Source organism: Coenobita brevimanus, chromosome 92 (assembly GCF_032717465.1).
Source record: "Coenobita brevimanus isolate Jiangsu-jjx chromosome 92, ASM3271746v2, whole genome shotgun sequence".
Lineage (NCBI taxonomy): Eukaryota > Metazoa > Arthropoda > Malacostraca > Decapoda > Coenobitidae > Coenobita > Coenobita brevimanus.
In genome coordinates this window covers 12,627,119-12,650,226 of record NC_137045.1, presented here as the reverse complement: position 1 = coordinate 12,650,226, position 23,108 = coordinate 12,627,119, and the positions used below count along the sequence as shown (strand labels likewise).

Sequence of the window (23,108 nt, the reverse complement as noted above, 5' to 3'; positions counted from 1 at the left end):
GGTCGACGAAATATTATAGGGAAATAAAACTAGTGAAATAATTAAGAAACTGACCAAAAAATAAATACTATCAACTACTGTACATAAAGGCAACTGTTAATTTTTGACTACTTTCTCAAGCCGTCTTCTACTTTCACAACAAGGGCTCTAACTATTATTAACAACTGCACCCTGCTTACAAATCACCTGAAAGTGACTAGCTCAAGATGGTTGTATCTAACCTATGCAATTTAAACCCTACTCTGCATAAACCACATGAAGATAGCAAGAATGACACACAAGAAGTCCTCTGAGTGAATGAGTAAAAAATGAACCAGTGACGCTCATTTCCTTTACTGATGCTAATTCTACGGTGTATTCCACCCATGTTTGATCTACCACGACTATAAGGGTGACCTCGATGGTGCCTTATTTACTGTATTCTTGCTTCCCAAAGGCGAATTCATTCGGCTCAGAGGAAACTCATTACAGTGAAATGGTTAATGGCACTTAAGCGACGCAGGGAATATGTGGGGAGTATATTTTCTCGCCCTGGCCTCAGGGTTAACAGTAAGAACAAAGGTGGCATGCGAAACTGATACATTAGTCACAATGACATAATACTAAACGAGTCCCATGAAGAACTATGATAATATGGAGATATAAGAAAGTATGATTTTATAAAGTTACAAGGTATTATAAAAGCAAACTAAGATTAAATGGTCACAAGATCACATGTGAAAACCACGGTAAATTAGTTCACAAAGAAGCCACAAGGGCAAAACGGAAATTATGAGAAGTTAGCCACAAAAGGAAACTGAGGTAAATCTATGGCAAGAGGAAGCTATGATTATATATTTAGTCAAGGGGGAATCTGACATTTTGACCACGAGTCAAGGGGAAACTGGATAAAAATAAAGATAAATAAAATAATAATAATAATAATAGAAAGGTACCGGTATATTAGCCACAAGGCAATAACCATCCACTAACAAGATTTTTTCTTCTCTAACAGGCAGCGATGTGGCGTCCTTTGGTGCTGCTGTCACTTATGGTGGTGGTGGTGGTGAAAGCCAGTAAGTTCTCTCTCTCTCTCTCTCTCTCTCTCTCTCCATTCTTTGAGTCATCCCCTTCCCCTTGTTATATTTTACTTGGTAAAAAATTATTTACCTATCTACTGTAGTTCACTTACCACACACATTTCGACTATGTTAATGCAAATAACATCATTTTAAAAACAACATACAGAACATAATAAAGTATATCGTCAGGAAACTAAGAAACTCAATGTTACATTACCTTACCGGTGAATGTTACTCTATTCACTGCAATCACCAGATCCTGGAAAAATCATAATATTCAATTAGTACTTTCAAATAATAAACATCTGGATACCTTCGTGCAAAAAAAATGTAATATAGAGGATTCTGTGGATACACTAACTATAAATTAACGGCTATTTGATTATGTAAAAGACATATGAAAAACCTAAGATTACCAGACTTGTTTAACATATAATACTACATATTCTAATTATTGGCAGTGAAAGCACTTTAGCAGAGTTTACCGAGGAACACTAACATCAGGTTTTCTATGAAGCACAATCTACATCCCGTTTTCTTTCTTGCAGACCCCATCACCCGGCAAGTGGGCGCCTCTTCTGACATACTCTTTACCTCCATCAATAACACTGAAGGTGAGACGCAAGTCCATGAATCCTAACATCTCCAGAGTTTAAATAATATTGTACTCTCAGGTTCTACTTACCTCATTAACTCATTAACTCTTTCGCAGAAATTATGGCTTGAACAAACTAATGAAATACTAGGAAACTGTGGAAAAACTAATGCATCAAAGAATTCTCAGACTAAACAGTGACCCTGTATTTTACAACAGAAATAGGAATCAATGTGACATTTCTAAGTTATAAAATCAAGTTATTCGTAAGTGTTTGAGAGGTAACCTTTAACTTACAACATACATGGATCTCTCGACTACATTTCTTTAAATAAAATAGCAGAAGCCAAACAATCTTAGATATTACACACACACACACACACACACACACACACACACTCACACACAGGATAATAATGGTATTATAGTGCAACTATAATCTTTTTCGTATATACATATATATATATATATATATATATATATATATATATATATATATATATATATATATATATATAACTGAGAAAGCAATATCAACATCCAGTACCACATTATCCTTTCCAGGCACTGGGGTTTCAGGCTAGACTGTTGTAATCCAGAACATTTATGGGTAGGAGACTGATCTATACCCTTAGTAGCAAGTGACAGAAGAACCCCCAGTCACGAGTCGAACTGCGACAGATAAGCACGAATGTTTTGTCCTATCGATCATCTCTACTGGACCACAAGGTGAAAAAAAAATAAAGGAAGTATCCGCTGATGATGATACTGATGACATGTTAACTGAACTACAGTAGCTAAGAGAGAAACGACATCTGTGTGGTAAAAAAAAAAAAAAAAAAAAAAAAAAAAAAAAAAAAATCTTCTCTGATACTAAATCCATTTCCAAATGCTAGTTAATTTCTTCACTACGGTGACGATTTCGCTTACTATACTCTTGTTACAGCTAAATGATTTAATTACACTTCGGGAAGACCACTGACTTTGACTGAAACAATGCCCCGTGACTCAGCTACGGATGAGTCAAGACGATGGCATGGAGACTGGTGTGTGTGTGTGTGTGTGTGTGTGTGTGTGTGTGTGTGTGTGTGTGTGTGTGTGTGTGTGTGTGTTCCTGCCATAATAAGGGTGTGATTGACCTTTCTGATGTTTGTGTGTGGGGGGGGGAGGGGGAGATAATAAGAGTGCGGTGCATTTCTTCTAAGTGTGTGTGGTGGATGGAGTGGTGCACCAGACAGGCGAGTACCTGCCCACCGCTGACCCCTGCGAGATGTGCAAATGCCGCCCCCCGGGGTTCGCCTGTACTCTCATCACCTGCCCCGCACCACTCCCTGGATGTAGACCTGTGAAGCTACCTGACCGATGTTGCCCCGAGTACCACTGTGGTGAGTCACGTGACTACATCACTGTGGTACACACTTTAAACTGAGTAAATACAGTGCAGTAAAATATCTGATGCCAGCATAACAAACCATGGATCATAATCGAGAGTGAAACATAACTGTGTTCTTCATGCAAAATAAGAAATAAATATAGAATAAATTCAGAATCACATAATTTCAATCTGATTTCTTAATAGTCATGAAATAGTTGGCCCTCAGCCAAGGAACTGGAATGTAATAATTCAAATAATGTACAAACATCAATTAACTGTGCTGTTCATCTCCCTCCTTACGCTCTGCGCTCCTCCACTTGACCTATTCATAAACTTGCACAACTCAAGGAAATCACTCGGCACGTTTAGTCTCGGCGATATCTTGACGTAAAAAAATCCTGACTCTGACTTCTGACTCCCTAACTGCCTTTACTTCAGTCTGTCCCTCCATTGCTGAAATTCGGTCCTATGAGAATAGCAAACACCACTCTACTACTGACATCCTGGCTCTTGACTTGATCCTAACTCCTCCACATCCAACTCTCTGACTCTGACCTGACGCTGACTCCCCCGGTGACGTACTAACAGAGTGTGAGAAGGATGGAGTGGTGTACCAAGACGGTGAGATCCTGCAGGACCCCAGTAACCCGTGTGAGACTTGCCGGTGTGAGGGTGGGTGGGTAGTGTGTGCGGTGACCCACTGTCCCTGGCGCTTCGACTGCGAGGGGCACTACACGCCGGAAGAATGCTGCCCCTCATTCCTCCACTGTCCCAACCCAGGTCTGACATCACTCCCTCCTGACGTTACACCTCACTGACATGGTAGTAAGACCTGACGTACAGCAATCATACGGTACCTAAACCTTTGCAGTAAGTTGTTAAGGGGGGAAACAAGACCTCTCTGACAATATAATATAATGGTTAAATCTACACTGGAATCAACATACCTGATCTATTACAGTTTACGCTGTTACGAGGAAATCATACAACTCAGACAATACAGTACGATATGACAGAGAAATTATACTTAACAGACGCTGTGCGATCGAAGGGGAGATACCACAGGTCATTTACATTATTCTGACTGTGAAAGAAATGCAGTCATTGGTGTTTATATACATAAACTTACACAATGAGGAAAGAATAATGAGGGTATGTATGCCAATGGTAACTTCATGATTAATACAAAATTAAATGAAGTAGAAATGAGGTCCCTACAAGGATTTACGAGGTACTGACGGGATACTAAGTTTTCATAAATAGGTATTTATACTGCATAAATATTATTCCGATTCTTTCCAAAGGCCGAAAATGAAACGTGCAATATATAGGAAACAGAAAAGTATAATTCTAATAGTTTTTTCATTTTTTATTTAAAGGAAGAGCGCACCATTTGGGCTACTTCGGTTGTTATTTTACTTCCTACAAAAGTTATTACGAAGTAAAAACAATAGAAATTACCTTAAAATGCAAAACTATATCGGACGGGGAATAAAACGCGATATAGGCTGCATTTTTTCCCAACGAAAATTATCAGATAAAACACATGCAAGGGGTGACGACACCTTGATGAATACAAAATAGTTCACATGATGATTTATTCGAAGGGTTAGGTGCGAGTATACTGAAACGGATCAGCGATCATAAGTCACAAAGAAGTATGTGTATGTGGGTATTGGTGTGAGTGTGAGTGTGTGCGATGGTACTGACTATGATGCATACTGCAACAAGTAACGTGGCAGCCCATGAGAAAAAAAAAAATCAGTTTAGAAAAGATATCTTTGGGCTGGGAGAGTTTTAAGCCATCTTATTTAATCTTTTAATAATTCTTTCTTTTCATTCATTCTAGTTGATGTATCACACTAGAAAGTATAGCCATGAGTTGAAGAAAAGACATCGATCGTGAGAACGTCTTCAATTCATGCTTCATTCCTTTAACAAATAATCAGACAAGAGATTCATCTGAAAAACTTTGTAAAAAAACACTTTCCTATTTTGACTATTTTCATTATTCAGTTTATTATTTCTCTGCTGGAATGCCTCAGGATAAACATTAAGTGTCTGATAATGCCAATTTTCAGGTCCCTCTTTTTTCTATAGTTTCATTCCGTCTTCCTTGTCCAACATATGAAGATACTGATTTCCTTTAATATCCTACCACATTCAGAGTTTACTATTGCACTCTTAGTTTTTCAGCTCCTGCATCCAGTGCCTTTCACTTTTGTCCTATAATGTCCACTCAGTTATATGTGTATTGTCCTCTTTTGCAATCATTAACCTAAGATTTTTTTTTTTTCTACAGAACATCCAGTTAAAAATTTTGATGTCTGTTCTTATATGCTGAAGATTGGCTTCTTTCAGATCAGGTTACTGACCTATACTCTGGGTTTCAGTCATATGACACCATTAATTACGGACTGTGGTTACTTCCTATACAGCTATTCTATTCAGTACTATTATGCATTATTTACTATATGTGTTCTGCCAGTGAAGGTGAAGTATGTTATCCTCCTTGTTTCACCATCGGACCCGTCGAAGTCCATCTTCTTTCATTCTTATGGCAGTACGTGTCCATAACCTTAACACTGATAATTTCTTGATGGAATTCTGAGTGCTCCTTTCATAATACAGTACAGTAATATCTCCTGCTTTTTCTTTTTTAATAATCCTCTTCACAGAAGTCTTCCATCAGAAATGAGTACAAATTTCTGGTATTTCTTCATGACCTCTCCATTTTCATGAAACTTCGATTTCTTTTTTAACACCTCTCATATTAGTGATCTGAGACACACACCCCTGCGCAAAAGCGTTTTAGATCATGTAATGCCACACACAGCAATGACCATTCACCTATACAATGCTGCAGACAACGATAACCTAGCCTCGGGCCCCTATAGTTTGCACGAGGAGTACAGGACTTGCTGCTATACTTCTTTTGCCTAAATATTCGTCCCAGATAAATTGCCCAGATATTCGTCTTTTTCAGCTTATATCATGTAGCTCAGTGACAGAAAAAAGATAATGCTATGGCTTGATGTCCTTTCCACAGTGCTTATTCCTGACAAGCATAATTTTCTAGTGATAAACTCCGGTCAATCTGCTGTTGCAACTCAGCATTCAAGAGGGAGGGATGGCAAGTTTTGGTCAGGTTAGAGTAAAATGAGGATAGCTGTTTCTGCTTTTACAACTTTTAGTCATATTTTAATGTCTTTCCCATATAACAAATTATACGTAACGAGTGAACCAGGGGACATGCCATGGGAGTAATGTGATCGCTTATTCCATTTAACGACTGGATTTGCGATTATAAATACCTGTCACTATGCAATTTTGTTTACTTTCCTATTGCTCAGGCAGTTTCTTAAGTTTGATATCTGTTACTTTTCAAACACTCAGAATATGCCACTAGTCTTATTTTGGGCTTTTCCTGGACATAGTTATATTTTTATTATGAACAGTGAAAGGTTTCTTAATATGCAAATGGAAACGTCTGGCAGATGAAGGGATAATTGGATAATAAACTGGTTTAGGCTACATAACACTAAATGGAATTTCAAAAGCTTTCTTTACATGTGCTAGAAAGTTATATTTTTCTACCGATGACCTACTGTTATTATATTCTTGTTATCTTCAGATAATTAGATTTAATTGAGAAGTAATTTTCGAACTGTGGAGGACAGAGATTGCTTTCATTAATTTCCTTAGTACAAGAAATCCTTCCTGAGCTGAATACAATCATCTTGAGGTGGAAGGAGTAGGATATAAAAGGCGTTCTGGGTTGAAATGGTTAAGTTTTTTTCTAAAAACCACATGACTGAATCCTACTTCCTCTTTCAGACCAGCAGAGCGAGACAGGAGAGAGACAAACGGTTTCACCTGACGCTGCCGTTAAGAATGCCGGCGCACCTACAGAACCACCACCTGTAGGGGAATCTGCCGGAGCAGAAACTCAAACAGTTATAGCTGAAGCTGCTGAAGCCCTGCCTGAGGCATCAACAGCAGCACCCGACCAAGTAGTTGAAGCAGCTGAAGCTAAAACTGAGGCACCAACTGCAGATGCAGAAGCAGCAGTTGAAGCAGCTGCAGCTAAAACTGAAGTACCTATTGAAGAAGCAGGCATAGTAGTTGAAGCGGCAGAAGCTCTGACTGAAGCACCAACTGAAGAAGCATACATAGCAGTTGAAGCAGCAAAAGCTAATACTGATGCACCCATTGCAGAAGCTGACACAGATGTTGAAGCAGCAGAAGCTCTGACTGAAGCACCAACTGCAGAAGCAGGCACAGTTGCTGAAGCTGCTGAAGCAAAAACTGAAGCACCTGCTGAAGAAGCAGACAATATAGTTGAAGCAGCAGAAGCTCAAACTGAAGCACCAGTTGCAGAGGCAGACCCAGTAGCTGAAGCAGCTGAAGCAAAAACTGATGCACCAGTTCCAGAAGCAGACACAATTGTTGAAGCAGCAGAAGCTAATACTGAAGCACCAGTTGCAGAATCTGACAAAGTAGCTGAAGCAAGTGAAGCTAAAACTGAGGCCCCACCTGAACCAGATACAGTAGTTGAAGCAGCAGAAGCTCAAACTGATCCACCAGTTGCAGAAGGTACAGCAGTTGAAGCAGCAGAAGCTAAAACTGAAGCACCCATTGCAGAGGCAGAAGCAGTAGTTGAAGCAGCAGATGCTCAAACTGAGGCACCAGTTGCAGAAGCAGACGCAGTTGTTGAAGCAGCAGAAGCTAAAACTGAAGCACCAGCTGCAGAAGCAGACCCAGTTGTTGAGGCAGCAGAGGCTAAAACTGAAGCACCAGTTGAAGAAGCAGACCCAGCAGTTGAGGCAGCAGAAGCTCAAACTGAAGAATCACCTGCAGAAGCGAACGAAGTAGTTGAGGCAGCTGAAGCTCAAACTGAACCTCCAAATCAACCTCAGAGTGATGTGCTTAAAGCCGAGCTTGAAAATGTACAAGACGAAGTACCACAACTGGAATCACATCTCATAGCAAGCGAGACTGTCCAACAACCTGTCATTGTTCCAGCCAGCGAGGCACTGCCGAATCTGAGAACCAATGTTGAAGCAGATGAACCTGCTATAGAACAAACCATTATTGAGGCTAATGAAGCAGTGACTGAGACAGCAGCAGAATCTGAGGTAAATGAAGCAGCAGATGCAGCTGAACATGCAATCGCTATCGAGGCAAATGAGGCAGTGACTGAAGAAGCAACTGCTATTGAGGCAAATGAAGCGGTAACTGAACAACCAGACATCATTGAGGCAAATGAAGCGGTAACTGAACAACCAGACATCATTGAGGCAAATGAAGCGGTAACTGAACAACCAGACATCATTGAGGCAAATGAAGCAGTGACTGAACAAGCAATTGCAATTGAGGCAAATGAAGCAGTAACTGAGGAACCAGTCGTTATCGAGGCAAATGAGGCAGTGACTGACCAAGAAATTGCTATCGAGGCGAACGAAGCAGTAACTGAACAGCCAGTTGGTATCGAGGCAAATGAGGCTGTGACTGACCAAGAAATTGCTATTGAGGCAAATGAAGCAGTAACTGAACAGCCAGCCGTTATCGAGGCAAATGAAGCCGTGACTGAGTTATCAAATGGTCAGGAAGCAAATGAGGCACAGGCTGATCAGCAAGTAATTCCAGAGGCAAGTGAGTCTCTTCGTGATGTTCCTCCAAATGACCAAGTCTCTGAAGCCAACCAGAAGACAGCACCTGAGACAGTACCAGATCAACCAGCACAGCAACAGCAACCTGTAACAGCTGAGAGAGAAGCACCCTCCGGGGCACAGGGAGAAGAGGCCGCAGTGGAAGGATTTGTAACTGCAGCTGCAAGTAACACTGTGGGATCAGTAGTAGTGAGCGTGAATGGCGAGGCCTATACAGAGTTCTCGAATGCTGAGATTCCTCCACAAGAGGAAGTGGGAGTTGGAAGTCAAAATGCCAATAAGCCCAGTGTGAATAAGGAGGATGAATACTGGCTGACAATGAATAAAAATAGTCCAGGAGATGAACCAGAACCAGCATCAGTGGAACAAAAGCTTGAAAAAGCAGCTGAGAAGTATGAACTAACACCAGAAAAACCCTCAGTCAACGAGGATGATCCCAGTTTTGCCTGGGAGGAGCAGACGGCCCAAGATGATGGTAACCAAGACACTCAAGACCGGGTTCAGGACACTACCAATACTAATCGACTCAATGGGCTAACAGACCGAGTGGCGCGCTATGTTGGCAAATTCTTCTGAAGAACCGAGAAGGAGAGTAAGACAGAGTTACTTGAGAGTTCAAAGTCACAAGAAATTCATCTCTGATCTCATGGAATATGCTGACAATACTATCTAGTTTTTATACACCAATTTTGTCATAAATATTTCATCAAGATTAGATTTGTATATACAGCAGAAAATAATCTTATGCAATAATTAATCATCATTTAACATAAGGTATCAAAGATGAACCAAATACTCTTGAAAAACTCTGTTTACTACAACTTGGTGATTTAAACATTAACTGTTCTCAATGGGAAAATGAGACTGAGCTTGTTATTGTCTCAAGTGAGCCAGGGAAACCCCGTGGAGTGGGCATTGTGGCAGGTTTGGTCTTGATAGCAGATGCCCTGGTTCACCCTGGCAACTGCACCATTTAGTCTGTCTCCATGAAATATGCAGAAACGGGTGCAGGAGAGTTATATATCAAGAATTGTAGCCATGAATGCTCTAGAGCTTACTGCATGAGCAAGGGATTGTTGGGTACAATTAATGGGTTGGATGAGGAAGTAAAAGTTACGATTGGTTTATTATACACAAATCTGCTGAGTCAAATTTGGCTATAAAATTCTTTGTGCTCATCTATATTACTAGGTGCAACATATTCATAAAATGACTGTATGTCACCGAAGAAATACTTCTTTGACTAGGAAAGTTAGTGGCTATTAATATTGTTCAAGGTTTCATACACAGTATATCCTCCATGGCAAATCTAACCTATGGCTCATATTCTATTATAGTGGCTTTCTATCAACAGTACCCTATACAGAATGGGCTTTGTATTGTGATAGGTTAACAGGTCATTCCTTACTACTTGGGCAAGCTGTCAGATTGCTGGGTCCTTGCATGATCTGTGATCGCATGAACACCAGTCTGGCTGCCTGCATGGTGCCACATATCAAAGAAGTACTCCTTTGGCATGGTTTTCTCATCAGTCACTAAATGTATTCACCAAACACTTAAAAATCATGAGGTTAGTACAAACTGTAAAGATTATTCGTTCTTTCCCTTAACAGTTGCCTACCACAAACTTAGGTGGGGTGTGAATCAATGTAAAATTTTGAACACACTACATCTCGGCCAGTCATTCCATGTGAATTTAAATTTTCACTATTCAAAACCTGAATCTAGAGGTGCGCCAGCTGTCAAGACTCTCCCTGCCCTTAATGGTTATTTATTTATAACTTTAAGATTCCTCTCGTGCCCAGAGCGACCTTTGAGGTACTAGGCAAACTTTTGGCTGGCTTGGTTTTCCACTACTATGCTGTTACTTTGCAGGAGCTGAGAAAACAAGCCACTTGTATCTTAACACATACATCACCCTAGAGGTACTTATTTCCACTTTGGCGCTATTTATATCTACTTTCCACATAAATAGATTTGCTCATCTCTTAGTCTTGTTGATTTCTCGCACGGTGGACTGACAGCCTCTCACTTGGCAACTTCAGGGCCCCACTCAGCTGCAGGTGTGGACTCCTACATGGCAGCCAACCAGACGAAGTCAATAAAACTATAATTACTGTATATATTATCTTTAAACCCAGTCATACACTGCTTTCAGTGAAATGTCAGTATATTTCACAAGTATTTTTTTTTTTAATGCAAGGAAGAAGGAACTAAAGGCTAGGAGCCCACCTAACAGTTCCTTCCAAGAAAAATACAAAAACAATACAAACGAGAGCCAAATTCAATATTCGTTCATTTCGAGATGCCTGGACACACTGCGTTTGAAAGATTGGAGGTCATAGGATGTAGATAATACAGACAGAGTGAGACTGTTCCAGCGTTAACCTGTTGTATAAATGATGGACTGGGAATAACGGTGCATTAGAGAGTTGGACAGAAAAGGGATGGGAGTCTGTTGCACTCGTCGTAGAGGTGGAGGGATGCAAGCAGACAGTTCAGAGGAGCAGTGATCATGGACGTAACGACAGAAAAGAGATGAAGATGCAACAGTGCAGAATATCAGTGTGTGAAGGGTGTATGGTATCCACTTATTCACTACACTTATATAACTGACGAAAACCAATCTTCTAACAATATCCAGGAAACCAAAAATAGACACAAGCTATATATTATTTTGGATTTCTGGGAACATCTGCCCCATAACACCACTTCCACAATATTTTCCATTGGTCACCTCTATCCTAAACAGATTTGTGGGAAAAGTCAGACAATGTTTTCTTGCATCATTTCATTACTGGTCTCTGGCAGGGATATTATCAAACTCATCAGGCTTTCCACCCGTTATAGATCTCTCTATGGTGATGATGCACGCCATTATTATATGCTCGAAAAAAATTAGCAAAAATCTGCAACTTACGGGTAATCAAGATAGTTTCTCAACTCTCAGACCTCGTGAGGCTTCTCAGTTGAGTAAAATCGCCTGAAGTCAACCTTTGAGGTTCATGGCTGGCGTTATAACTGACGAATACAGAATAAACAATACCTTAAATTAAAATCATAACATACAAAAATCAAATTAATAAACCCAAATAGCAGTATACAGTGTCTGGAGGGATGACATCCAATCCGTACATTTCGACTTGACCTAAAATTATTATCTGCCTTGAATGCTGATTTAAACAATAGGCAAACACTACAGTGTGGTGACAACCATTACTGGAAAGGATGCAATGACACATCATTGTCTTTTTCTGCCGCTGAGGTACGTGAAAAAAAAAAAAAAAAAAAAAAAAAAGCAAAAGGACGAAAATTCGGGCCAAGGTGAAAATCCTACAATGGCCCCACACTCTCTCTGTCAGTCAAAATAGCACCAGTCATTTAGTACCGTAAATCCCCACAGAAATAAGCATACCCAAAAATCCTTCCAATAAATTACTGTCGTCAAATACATCAATCAAAATCCAGCCCTATGGTTTACCACAGCCATGATATGAGCCATGTTACTTCAGATAAATACATCTCCCTTGCATCTCACCCTCCTTACCTGAATAATATCAGAGAGAGAGAGAGAGAGAGAGAGAGAGAGAGAGAGAGAATCATCGTACTGATGGTACTAATGGAGACTTTTACTAAACACTTCAATATGAGATCCTTCCCCTATGGCGAGTAGAATCATCCCCCATAAGAGTCTGTCTGTAGCAAGAATAAAACAAAAGCCGTCCTCGTCGTGAAGGGTTTTTACTGCTAACACCACCACTAACGATAACAAAATCCCTTACTATCCAACCAAACACAAAAGCAACCCAAACACCTACCAGCAATCTATCTATCTGTCTGCCTATCCATCTATCTATCTATCTATGTATACTGATATATTGCCTGACGCCGCATCCCGTGAGGGGCAGAGCTGACAAAAAGGACTTCCAGGCGTTTTTCTCCGTACTTAGCAACGACCCCGTCTGCCCAAACAACCCAGAGTCTTAGCAGTAAGCCATCCATCTATTTATCCATCTATCTATCTATCTACTGTCTGACGCCGCATCCTGTGAGGGGACGATCTCTACAAAAAGGATCTCCGGGCGTTCTTCTCCCACCTCAGTACGGACCTTTCTGCCCACGACACGACACCTGCCCTTACCTAGAGACAAGTTTTTGCACTGAGGATCAGAGGGGACATTATTACTGGCAAGACTCTCCTTTGGCTGACTTTCCTTTCTCTTGGAGAGGAGGGGTGGAGAAAAGAGAGAGTTGAAAATTGGAGGGTGGAGAGCAGAAGGGTTAAAAATGGAGGTGGAGGAGGTGAGGAGAATGAAGGAACAGATGGTGGATGGAAAGACGGGGAAGAGGGAAGAGGAGGGAAAGGGGTAGGAAGAATGAGGGGAAAGGAGAGAGAGACAGGAGAGAAAAGAAAGGCAAGGGGAGGGAGAAAAGAGAGGTAAGGGGAGGGAGAAAGGAGGGGCATGGGGAGGGAGAAAGGAGGGGCAAGGGGAGTGGGAAAGGAGGGGTAAGGGGAGGGACAGATGTGGGAATAGGGGGAAGAGGATGGGAAGGGGGAGTGACAAAAGGAAGCAGAGGGCTGAAGGAGGAGGAAAGAGGGGGAAGAGGGTAAAAGAGTGGAAGGGGAGGAAGAAATGACTGTGGCTGGAGAAGGGGGAGGGAAAAGCGGAAGGGGAAGATGAGTGGAATGGGAAGAAGTAAAGAAGTGGATGGCGGAGAAAGAAAAGAGGCGCTTGAGGAGAGGGATGAAAAAGTGGAAAGGGGAAGAGGAAGGGAAAAAGGAAGATAAGAGACTAGCGGGAGGGAAGGGGTTGGGGAGAGGAAAGACATAGAGGAAAGGGGAAGGGGAAAGAGACGGGGAGAAGAGGTTGTGAAGGAGAGGGGATGGGGAGGTTGCAGTGGAGTGGACAGAGAAGTGGGATGTTGTTAAGGCTACGATTCCACGTGTTGCAGGGAACAGTTTGTGGATCCGAATTCTACATCCACCGCGTTCACTGGGGCGGAATTTATAACGGATGTCAGCCAATTTCTACGGTAAAAACGTCTCCAAAATAGTTTTATTTGTGTGTGTGTGAATATAGTTTTATTTGTGTGTGTGTGAATCTTCTCGTCTGCACATAATTTTCATTCTAATAGTCACTTTAATATATTTATAAAGGATCAGAACCACTTTGTCCGATTAAAAAATATCCAGAACTGTTAATTATTATCACTAAAATTTACTCTAAGTCTGCCCAGTTGCAGACACGAAGGTAAATGAATACTCAAGCACTTTTAAGCTTAGGAAAGTTTACAGATATGCCCTAGCCTTTCACTGGCCCACAGACACTTAGTACATATTGTACAGTGAAGATGGGTGTTGTAGGTAACACAATATGGGTGGATCAAGACATAAGTATTTTTCTCGGGTGACATATTTTAGTATTTTTACTGCTGCCAACATATTATAATCAACTTAAGGGGGAAGTCATGAAGCCGAGACGTCTTGCTTTCTCTAGATGGTATGGTTCATCTTGAGAGAATTTTCTATTTAAAGTATGATACAGCCCAATACCCCCGCCATCTGCAAGCTCTACTAAACTGAATAAAACCGTGTGGCAGATAATACTGTACACCATCTGATTCGTTAAAAAAAAAAAAAGAAAAAAAAAAAAAGCTAAGACCATACAAGGCAATGCTACAAATGGCGTATCAGACAGGCACAGCACTAATTAACTTGTTTAACCTGTTCCTTTCTCTCCCCAGGCACATGTAGAGTGGCCATCTCTTTCTTAACGCACTTTCCTCCTCCGTTGGTCACATAGACAAGTCACTCTTCCTTTCGGTATGCCGTTTTTTGTTGGTCCATTTTCTACGATGGTTTGTGGTATTTACAAGATTCCCCTGTTTCTCTCTCTCTCTCTTTCTCTCTCTCTCTCTCTCAATAAATCTAACCAACTATCTAGCCATTTACTGATCTGTGACTCTCAATCTTCATCCATGCGTGAAACAGAACAGTCACCCATCTCCTTTCCCAATCATCTCTCCTCACATAATTTCCCGTCCCTCCTCCTCCTCCTCCTCCTCCTCCATCTCATGCCCAACTTATTCCCCTTCCTCCCAGCTCTCCTCCCCATCCCTCCCCACTTTCAGGATAATAGTATATCATCGTATTACTTTAACTCTTACTTAACCCTTTCAGTACGATAATATTACATTTTATTTTATTCCCAGAACGACCAGAAGATTACACTCCATCTGAGAGATGAGAAATGAGAGGCTGTAACAAAATCGTTAACCCATTCAGTATAAGACGTCTTTCTGAATACAACTGTCCGAGGGTAACATAGTACTGAAGAGGTTACTTGGGTTAATTACGGTACCTAAGAAAATAAGTGGCTGATTTAACAATTTATTATGATGTACTGACAGGCTGTAATTGGCATTACATTATCAACAGTGCTGAGTTGTGATGGTTTCTCCTCCATTTAATTTGTTCTTGCCTTAATAGGTTTTCTCTCTGTCTCTCTCTCTCTCTCTCTCTCTCTCTCAACACTTTCCTACTTCCCTCTACACTCCTCACCCAATATTTTCCTTCTCTCCCTACTCGCCCAGAACTCTCACCAAATCTTCCCTACCTACCTCACTGCTACCAGGTCAGTTCCCTCCCCATCTCACGCCAACGGACATCCCCACCGCCTCACTTTTTCTCCTTCAATATTTTCATTCCCTCTCCCTTCCCATCCAACGCTCTCCTTTTTTTTTTTTTTTTTTTCACCCAGACCTTCACACTTCTTTGTCTTCTTACCCAGTTTTATCTAAATTCCCTTTTCGTTCAATTTTTCTTTTCCCCAACTCTTGTCACCCATCCAGTATCACTTTCTCTTTTCTCACTCGTTCCTACCTTTCTGTCTTATTAATTTCCTTCAAAAACTCGATGTCATCCTCCTCCTCCATGCCAAAATTTCCTCCTTCTCAATCATTCCTACCTCCAAATCTTTCCTACTTCCCTCCTTGCCTCCAAACCACCCTCATCCTCTGCCTCTCCCTCCTTCTCATACTTTCCAACTTCTTGGCTTTCCTACTTTCATTATCAGCGCGTCACTCACCTCCTCAGCCTCTCCCTTCTTCTCGCTCCTTCCTACCTTCTTACCTTCCCTACTTCCCTCATTAATACCAAGTCACTCTCCTCTCCTGCCTCTATCTCTCCTCATGTCTTCAAACTTCTCTACCTTCCCTTATTAAAAGTCGCCCTCCTCCACAGCTTCCCCCTTCTCCTCACTCTTTCCTCTCTCACTACTTTCCCTACTTCCCTTATATATCTCCAAGTTCCCCACCTCCACTCCTGTCTCTCACCATCTGACATTCCCAACAGCCTCACTTTTACTCGTGCCCTGGTCCTCCTACTGGCCCGCCCGATCTCAATGATCAAGCTGCTTGGGAAGGCGGAAGAAAAACTAGATTGCTGGCTAACCGTGCCCTTATAACCCGCTCTTCCTTTCTCGCTGATATACGTCATCTCGTGATATGGCACGCTATGAAGAAAAAAAAAAAAAAAAAAAGGAGGGGTGGGGCAATAGTTGTAAGTTTCATTTGAGAAATTATTAAAATCTCATTTGTTAAGACACTGACCCAGTTGCTGTTAACAAATTTTTTACACTGTTTCAAAACTGCATTAAGACCTGGATAATTTACAACACTAACGTGAAGGTGCATTCACACACAAAAAGCCAAATCTGAAAGTTTGATAAGACGATCAGTGTTTAATTTACTGCGACACTGGTATGGTTGCTGTAAGTTCTTTCAGTCTGACTTTGAACTGTATAAAACTTGGATAACACATGCCATGCAACGAGAGGGTTTACTATGAAAAAAAGAAAAAAGAAAATGGCTGCAGAACTGATATAACAAACTGTTAGTGCCTCTTTTCGTTACGAGATTGGTACGGTTAAGGCTAACGGTCCTTTTTACACTGCCACTAAACTAAAAAAAATTAATGAGATCATCCTAAAACTAACCAGTGATATGGAACAGCGTTAAAAGGATATTAATTTCCCCTCATTTTCTGTCATTTTATTACACACAAACTGACTTTTGACCATACTGGCACACACCTTAAGCTTACTGTGCCAAAGCTGTCTGAATTCATTATACTCAGTGAAATTGCACTTGCGACGATACAACATTAACCTGACCAGCACCTTCTCCTAGTACAGGTTGGGTCGAAACCGCTGGATCATCAAACTAAGTATTATACAATTTCAGTTTGATGAGAGAAATCTATACGATCTCTCTCTCTCTCTCTCTCTCTCACACACACACACACACACACACACACACACACACACACACACACACACACACACACACACACACACACACATCCAATCATCGGCCACCCAGCATTATGAAAGAACAGTGGCAGGTCTGGCCTATGCTTCTCTCATTACTTTCCTTCGTGTCTTATTGCTGGTCTCTCTCTCTCTCTCTCTCTCTCTCTCTCTCTCTCTCTCTCTCTCTCTCTCTCTCTCTCTCTCTCCTATCCACCACTAACCACCAAGCCATATGAAAGAAAAGTGAGAGACGGGTATTACCTTCACAACTGGCCTATGTATCTCACCTCACTTTCCATCGTGTCTCATTACAGGAAATACACACGAAGCCACAACCAAATAGAACGCCGGGGGAAAAAGTGGATGGACGAGAAAGGCTGGTAAGATAATCAAGGGGGTGAGGGGAAGTGATGAAAGCAGACAAAAACAAGGCATAGACCGAAACTGGAATAAATTATATAAAATGACAAACGGGACAGACTGAAGCAAGACAAAACAGAAATGGAGTGGGTGACAGGGACAGACAGGCCAGTATGCCCTAGTAATACAGGACTAAGAGGGGAAGTGAGCGAAACTGAAAAAAAAAAAAAATGAATACACAGGTAGGAACACTGAACCACTAAGAAGCATGGAGAAAAAACGATAACAACATTAATATGCATGAACAGGACGACAAATCAAACAGAGAGAAGCGACAAAAAGACCGGAAGACATACGAGTAAAAAGCTTTCAGCAAGTAGGTAAATTATAACTAAGAGACTGCTGAGAAAGAGAGGGGAAAAGAGAAGTAGACGTTGTGAGGGATAGAGGAGAAAGTCTAAGAACAAAAGAATGCGTAGGATGAGACGTAAATACAGTAATTTCCGCACCCACGTTGTCTTAAATATCATAACAAGGAGAGTCGGGAGAAGGGAGGGGAAGAGAGGGAAATGCAGGAAGAGAGGAGAAGAGACGGAAGTGCACGAAGAGAGGGAAGCACAGGAAATGAGGGGAAGTGCAGGAAGAGAGGGAAGTACAGGAAGAGGGGGGAAGAGAGGGAGGTGCAGGAAGGAAGGGGAAGGGAGGAAAGTGCAGGAGGGAAATGCAGGAAGAGAGGGAAGTACAGGAAACGAGGGGAAGAGAGGGAAGCACAGGATGATGGGGGTCGAGCGGGAAGTACAGGAAGAAGATAAGTATGATGAGAGGTAAGCACTGTATTTCAGCACCCCGGTAACCTTAAGTAGCCCCTGTATCACACTACCGTAGCCCCAACCACACGGTACCGGTACGGCAGCACAGCACCCTATCGTTATGTGACTCAGGGCGCGACACTGGAAAATTACAACTCTGGAATGGATGAATGGGTGGCTGATTTACGTAATATCAACTTTACGCAATTAATGGAAAGGTGTTGGCGAGAAAGACATATTCCCGTGATGTCATGGATTTAATTGGAAGGATGCCCAGTTATACTAAGAGCCCTAACCCTCAGTATTCTCTGAAAGAAGGATGACAACTTCAACGTGCAGTCCATCGCATTTTCATGCCCATAATATCTTGGGGACAGAACAACAACAACAACAACATCACTACTACCATTACTACTACTACTACGACGACGACGACGACGACGACGCAACTGGAGTAAGGATCAAAATGTCCACGGCAAGTATCGAAGTCGTAGAAGTCTACGACTGATAGGTTGTATAAGGATTATGATAACACGTAACTAAATTTTGGTGTCCGGCAAGAAGACGGGACAAAATACTAACCCTCTCAATGTCGGGGCAGCTCTAGTACTCTATGCCAGTAAAAAGCCATGCGTATTTTATCAAACTGAGAGTAGGTAAAGGATCATGAGAGTGTTAATACCGGTACCATTAACTCTCATAATCTGGACAGTTCTACTATTCTACTACAACTATGACATGACGATTTCACTTATCTTGGAAAAAGTCGTAGGAGTCAATGTACATACATGGCTGTGGTGGGCATATGACTATGTCTTCCACCAATGGACGCAATTGGCACGATCATTACAAGGGAATATGATCAACAGTGTCCAAAAAATGGGTCATACGCGAAAGGCTTACTGAAGGTATGGTAATGTTTGCTGACTAATACCTTCCTTACGACAATGAAAAGAAAATTTAATTTACAACTGTATTTACAACATCTGATGCTCTAAACATACTTACTACTCTAAGTAATCTCTTGTATATGCCATGAATCTGCGAGACTTTGATAAGAAATTCTGTATACTTCCATCCGTGTCTTTTAAATCGGTGTTATCTCTTCAGGAATCCTTCTCACCTTTTTCACTGGTGATTGTTTCTACAGCTCTCTGGCTACAGTGCAGGTGATGAAACGTCTCCTGAAAGGTTACGCATGTGTCCGCGCAAAGAAAATCAACCACACATTATTGATCATCCTTAATGTCTTTAGTTGAAAGCTGCTCTCCTTGTGAGGTTTATTTCAGCGCATTAACCCCTCCTATCCCATGATTTTTTTGTTTTTAATCAGTCCACCAGCAGACACAGAATTCAGCTTAATGGAGATCTCTCGAAGTCAAGGGTTTAATGAAGGATATATCTAAGTCCTCCAGTTCGAAAAATCTCCAAAAGCAAATAAAACCATTAGGAGCTACGAAGAATAAAGAAAAAAACAGGTAACTAAGCTGATGGGGTTAATTACGTCACCTAACAGCTCAAAAGAAACAAAATGCATAGGCTACACACAGAAGCCAAGAGTAACAACGCAACTGCACATACATCTTGACTACATTACAACACTGACATTCATTTCACCTACTAGGCCAGTGAAGGTGGCATTAGAAAGGCGTGCTAATAATACCAATTCCTTTCAGGGCGTGATGACATAGGCTCCAACGCTCCCCTTACGTTATTCCTACATGTGTATTATTATAAGGTATTTATCTGCTGGCAGGAGAACTTGGAGTGGTGGTATTTATCTCTCTCTCTCTCTATCTCTATCTCTCTAACTCATCCAGTTAAAATATTCCGCTCAAAATGTCTAAAACCGTCTGAGGATATTGGAGGGGCTGAACCAGGACAAACAACTAAAAAAGAGCCATACCATCACCAGCCACCACACACACACACACACACACACACACACACACACACACACACACACACACACACACAGCCATACAAACAACATTTAACCCCAAAATTCACCACACACACCAACAAAACATTTACGCAAACACCGCTAATCACAAGCACCGTTACCAAGCACCCTCCAAGCGCCTCTCACTCCAAAACCTCTATTATTCTTCTCTGCCACCGAGGCCGATTAAACTTTTTTTTTTTTTTTTTTGCGACTGTATTTAGCTCTGAGATGTTTTTCTTTTTTTCTTTTTTTTTAATTGGAAGGTTAAATACATACTGATTTTAATGGTTAACACAAAAGACAAACGAGTAGGCAAACACCACTGACACCAAACCTCGGATCAATCAGGCAAACATACAAGCAAGCAAACACCGCAACTCAGAGAAATCATTATTAACCATTCGTCATGCACCTCTCACTACCAGACCTCAAGTTTTCTTTTTTCTTCTTTCCTTTTTTTTTTTTTTTTTTTTTTTTAACATCATAGGCCAAGGAAAGGGTATGAAATTTAATCTCTTCCATCTGAGGTCGTCTTCTTTTCTTATTTATTTTCTTCTTAACGCTTACAGACAATTTAATTCAGTCCAGGGTGAGACTCCTTCAACTGGAGGGGTTGGATACAGGCCTAATTAACCCCTCCACTAAACAATGCCTTCCTATACTGAAATCAAGTTCGTCTGTATTATTTTAAGTTTAACACGGCAGGCGTTTATATACAGTGAGAATCCCTAATGCTGAATATAATCGCATGGTGTTACTAAGTTAAAAGTCAGCCTCATATCAACATTATATTATTCGATTCAAGGTGTTAACAACAAAAAATCCTCCCAAAACTAAAGTAATAATAATAATAATAATAATAATAATAATAATAATAATAATAATAATGATAAAAATAATAATAATAAAAATAAAATAGTCTGGGTCTGCGGAAGACACTTCAACCCAAGTCATTACAGTGATGGGAGGCGAAATACTATTTACAAACAACAGTTTACCATGGATAACGTCCTTCTCTCCACCACCTTTCACGTGAGGCAAGATGCAAGATGGGAAAAGAAGGAAGGGTGAAAGTATGCGAGAGTAATGACGCTGTGACCAGCGAAGGAAAAAGGTGAGAGGGGGCTGAGAAGGAAGGGCAAAGAACGAAACTGGACCTGCAAGCATTCCGGACCTTCCTGGGTTTTTTTCTTAGCCTGTGTAATTGTGGTCAACGGCTCCTTCACGTCGTCTTGCAACAGTGTCGAAAACTAAGGGAATCTTGCTATATTAACATATCAACACTCTCAGGCTCCTATGACTCACTCTCAGCTGGATAAAATCGTCTGGTGTTAGCTGAGATCAAATGCTAAAGCTGTCCCGATTACGAAAAGGCTTTATGGTGACCGAATTAACACAGTCAAGCCTCAAAATTTTCAGCTGAATAAAATCGTCTGGCGTTATTTGGAAGAAAATAGTTGAGCTGTTCTAATTATGAATGGGTTAATCTAGAGCTGGAATGTCCCTTAATTTGCTTCGTAACCTCAGGGGGGGGGGTGAGGAAATTAATGATCCGAACTGCAAATCACTCAACACCTAGGGTGGTATTCTCAAGCATTTTTACGATCTATTCCTTGTCTAACTTCAGATTTCGTTTTACAGGAGTAAGCAGGCACATGTAAGTATTATACACCCTCCATCCTTGTCTATCCTGCAATAAAAAATCACAGTTACGAGAGGAAATTGGTCGTAAGTGTGTTTGTGAATCTCAACCCACGACTGCGGTGACGGTGAGCTGCCAAGGGAAATGGGCCACTGTGAGGTTGACAAATGGCTGCATTGTACTGTACCGTAGGTCGCTAAATCGATGCATGCCATCATTACTGTATAATTTGGATGCAGAACAATAGTCTCTATAAAAAGAAGACGAGGAAAATGGGAACTGGAAGAAAAGGAGGAATGCGTGAGGAAAAGAAAAGAGGAAGAAAGAACGAACGAAACAGGGAGGGAAAAAAAAAACATAATAGGTAGGGAGGAAAAAAAACTATGACGGAATACTAAGGTATAGGAAAGAAAGCAATAGATGCATAAATGAAGGAAGAATGAATGAGAAAGGGAAAACCGGATGGAATGAGAGAATTATGGGAGGGTTAAAGAAAAGAATGGGAGGATATGAGGGGTCAGGGAGAGAAGGAAGGGGGGGAAGAAAAGGAGGGAGAGATGGAAGGAGGGAGGAACGAGGAAAAGTGGGAAAGACCAGATATAATAGATTCATCAGGGGCAAACAAAGAAAGAAAGAAAGAAAATTGGATGGAGGATTGAGGAAGAGAAGGGAAAGCAAAATCATGATGGTCACTCAGATATCGAGAAAAATTAAGTCACGAAATTTATAAAAAAAAATTAGAAAGGAGAAAGGAGACGAGAACCGGTAGACAGAGAGAGAGAGAGAGAGAGAGAGAGAGAGAGAGAGAGAGAGAGAGAGAGAGAGAGAGAGAGAGAGAGAGCAATGACTTCCATCTTTATTACATCACTCTAATCTCTCCCTTAGGCGAATGTGGCTGAAGGAGAGAGGAGACAAAAAAATGTTTATCGAAATGACGTTGTGCAAATGAAGGCATTACAGACGCACAAAAAAGGCCTAAGAAAAAAAAAAAGGGGAAAGGTAGAGGATGATTAGAAGGAAACTAAAATAAGAAAAAAGGAGTAAAAGAAGAACTGAAAATGAGAAGATATAACAAGAAAATAAAAAGAGGGAAGGGAGGTAACCATTACAACGAGGAAGTGTAGAGCAAACGTGAGAAAGGGGAAACGGAAAAAGAGATGCAAATGGAGAAAAAAGAGTGAGAAAGCAGCTCATAAACATGGAAAAATGTACAGAAAAAGAAATGGAAGAAGAAAAAAAGCCCGGTGGAAAAAGGAAAAAAAAAAAAGACACGAGGAAAAAGTAGTAAAAATCAAATAACCCAAAAAACTGGCATAAAGTGGAAGAGAAAGCAGCAA

General features: G+C 41.1%; 2 protein-coding genes across 2 annotated transcripts in view; one reads left to right on the top strand and one right to left on the bottom strand.

The window, feature by feature from the left end:
* Positions 1-23,108, top strand: part of LOC145412082 (uncharacterized) — a 114,727-nt gene that overhangs the window by 31,716 nt on the left and 59,903 nt on the right. The window contains exons 2-4 of the mRNA XM_080282000.1: positions 995-1,055; positions 1,610-1,675; positions 6,869-9,954. Of these exons, the coding sequence (XP_080138126.1) occupies positions 1,001-1,055; positions 1,610-1,675; positions 6,869-9,279 (2,532 nt within the window). The 5' untranslated portion in view covers positions 995-1,000 and the 3' untranslated portion in view covers positions 9,280-9,954. The remainder of the gene's footprint in view (positions 1-994; positions 1,056-1,609; positions 1,676-6,868; positions 9,955-23,108) is intronic.
* Positions 1-23,108, bottom strand: part of LOC145412219 (DNA oxidative demethylase ALKBH2-like) — a 202,809-nt gene that overhangs the window by 122,318 nt on the left and 57,383 nt on the right. The window contains exon 3 of the mRNA XM_080282149.1: positions 1,279-1,320. The gene's annotated coding sequence lies outside the window, so the exon portion shown is untranslated. The remainder of the gene's footprint in view (positions 1-1,278; positions 1,321-23,108) is intronic.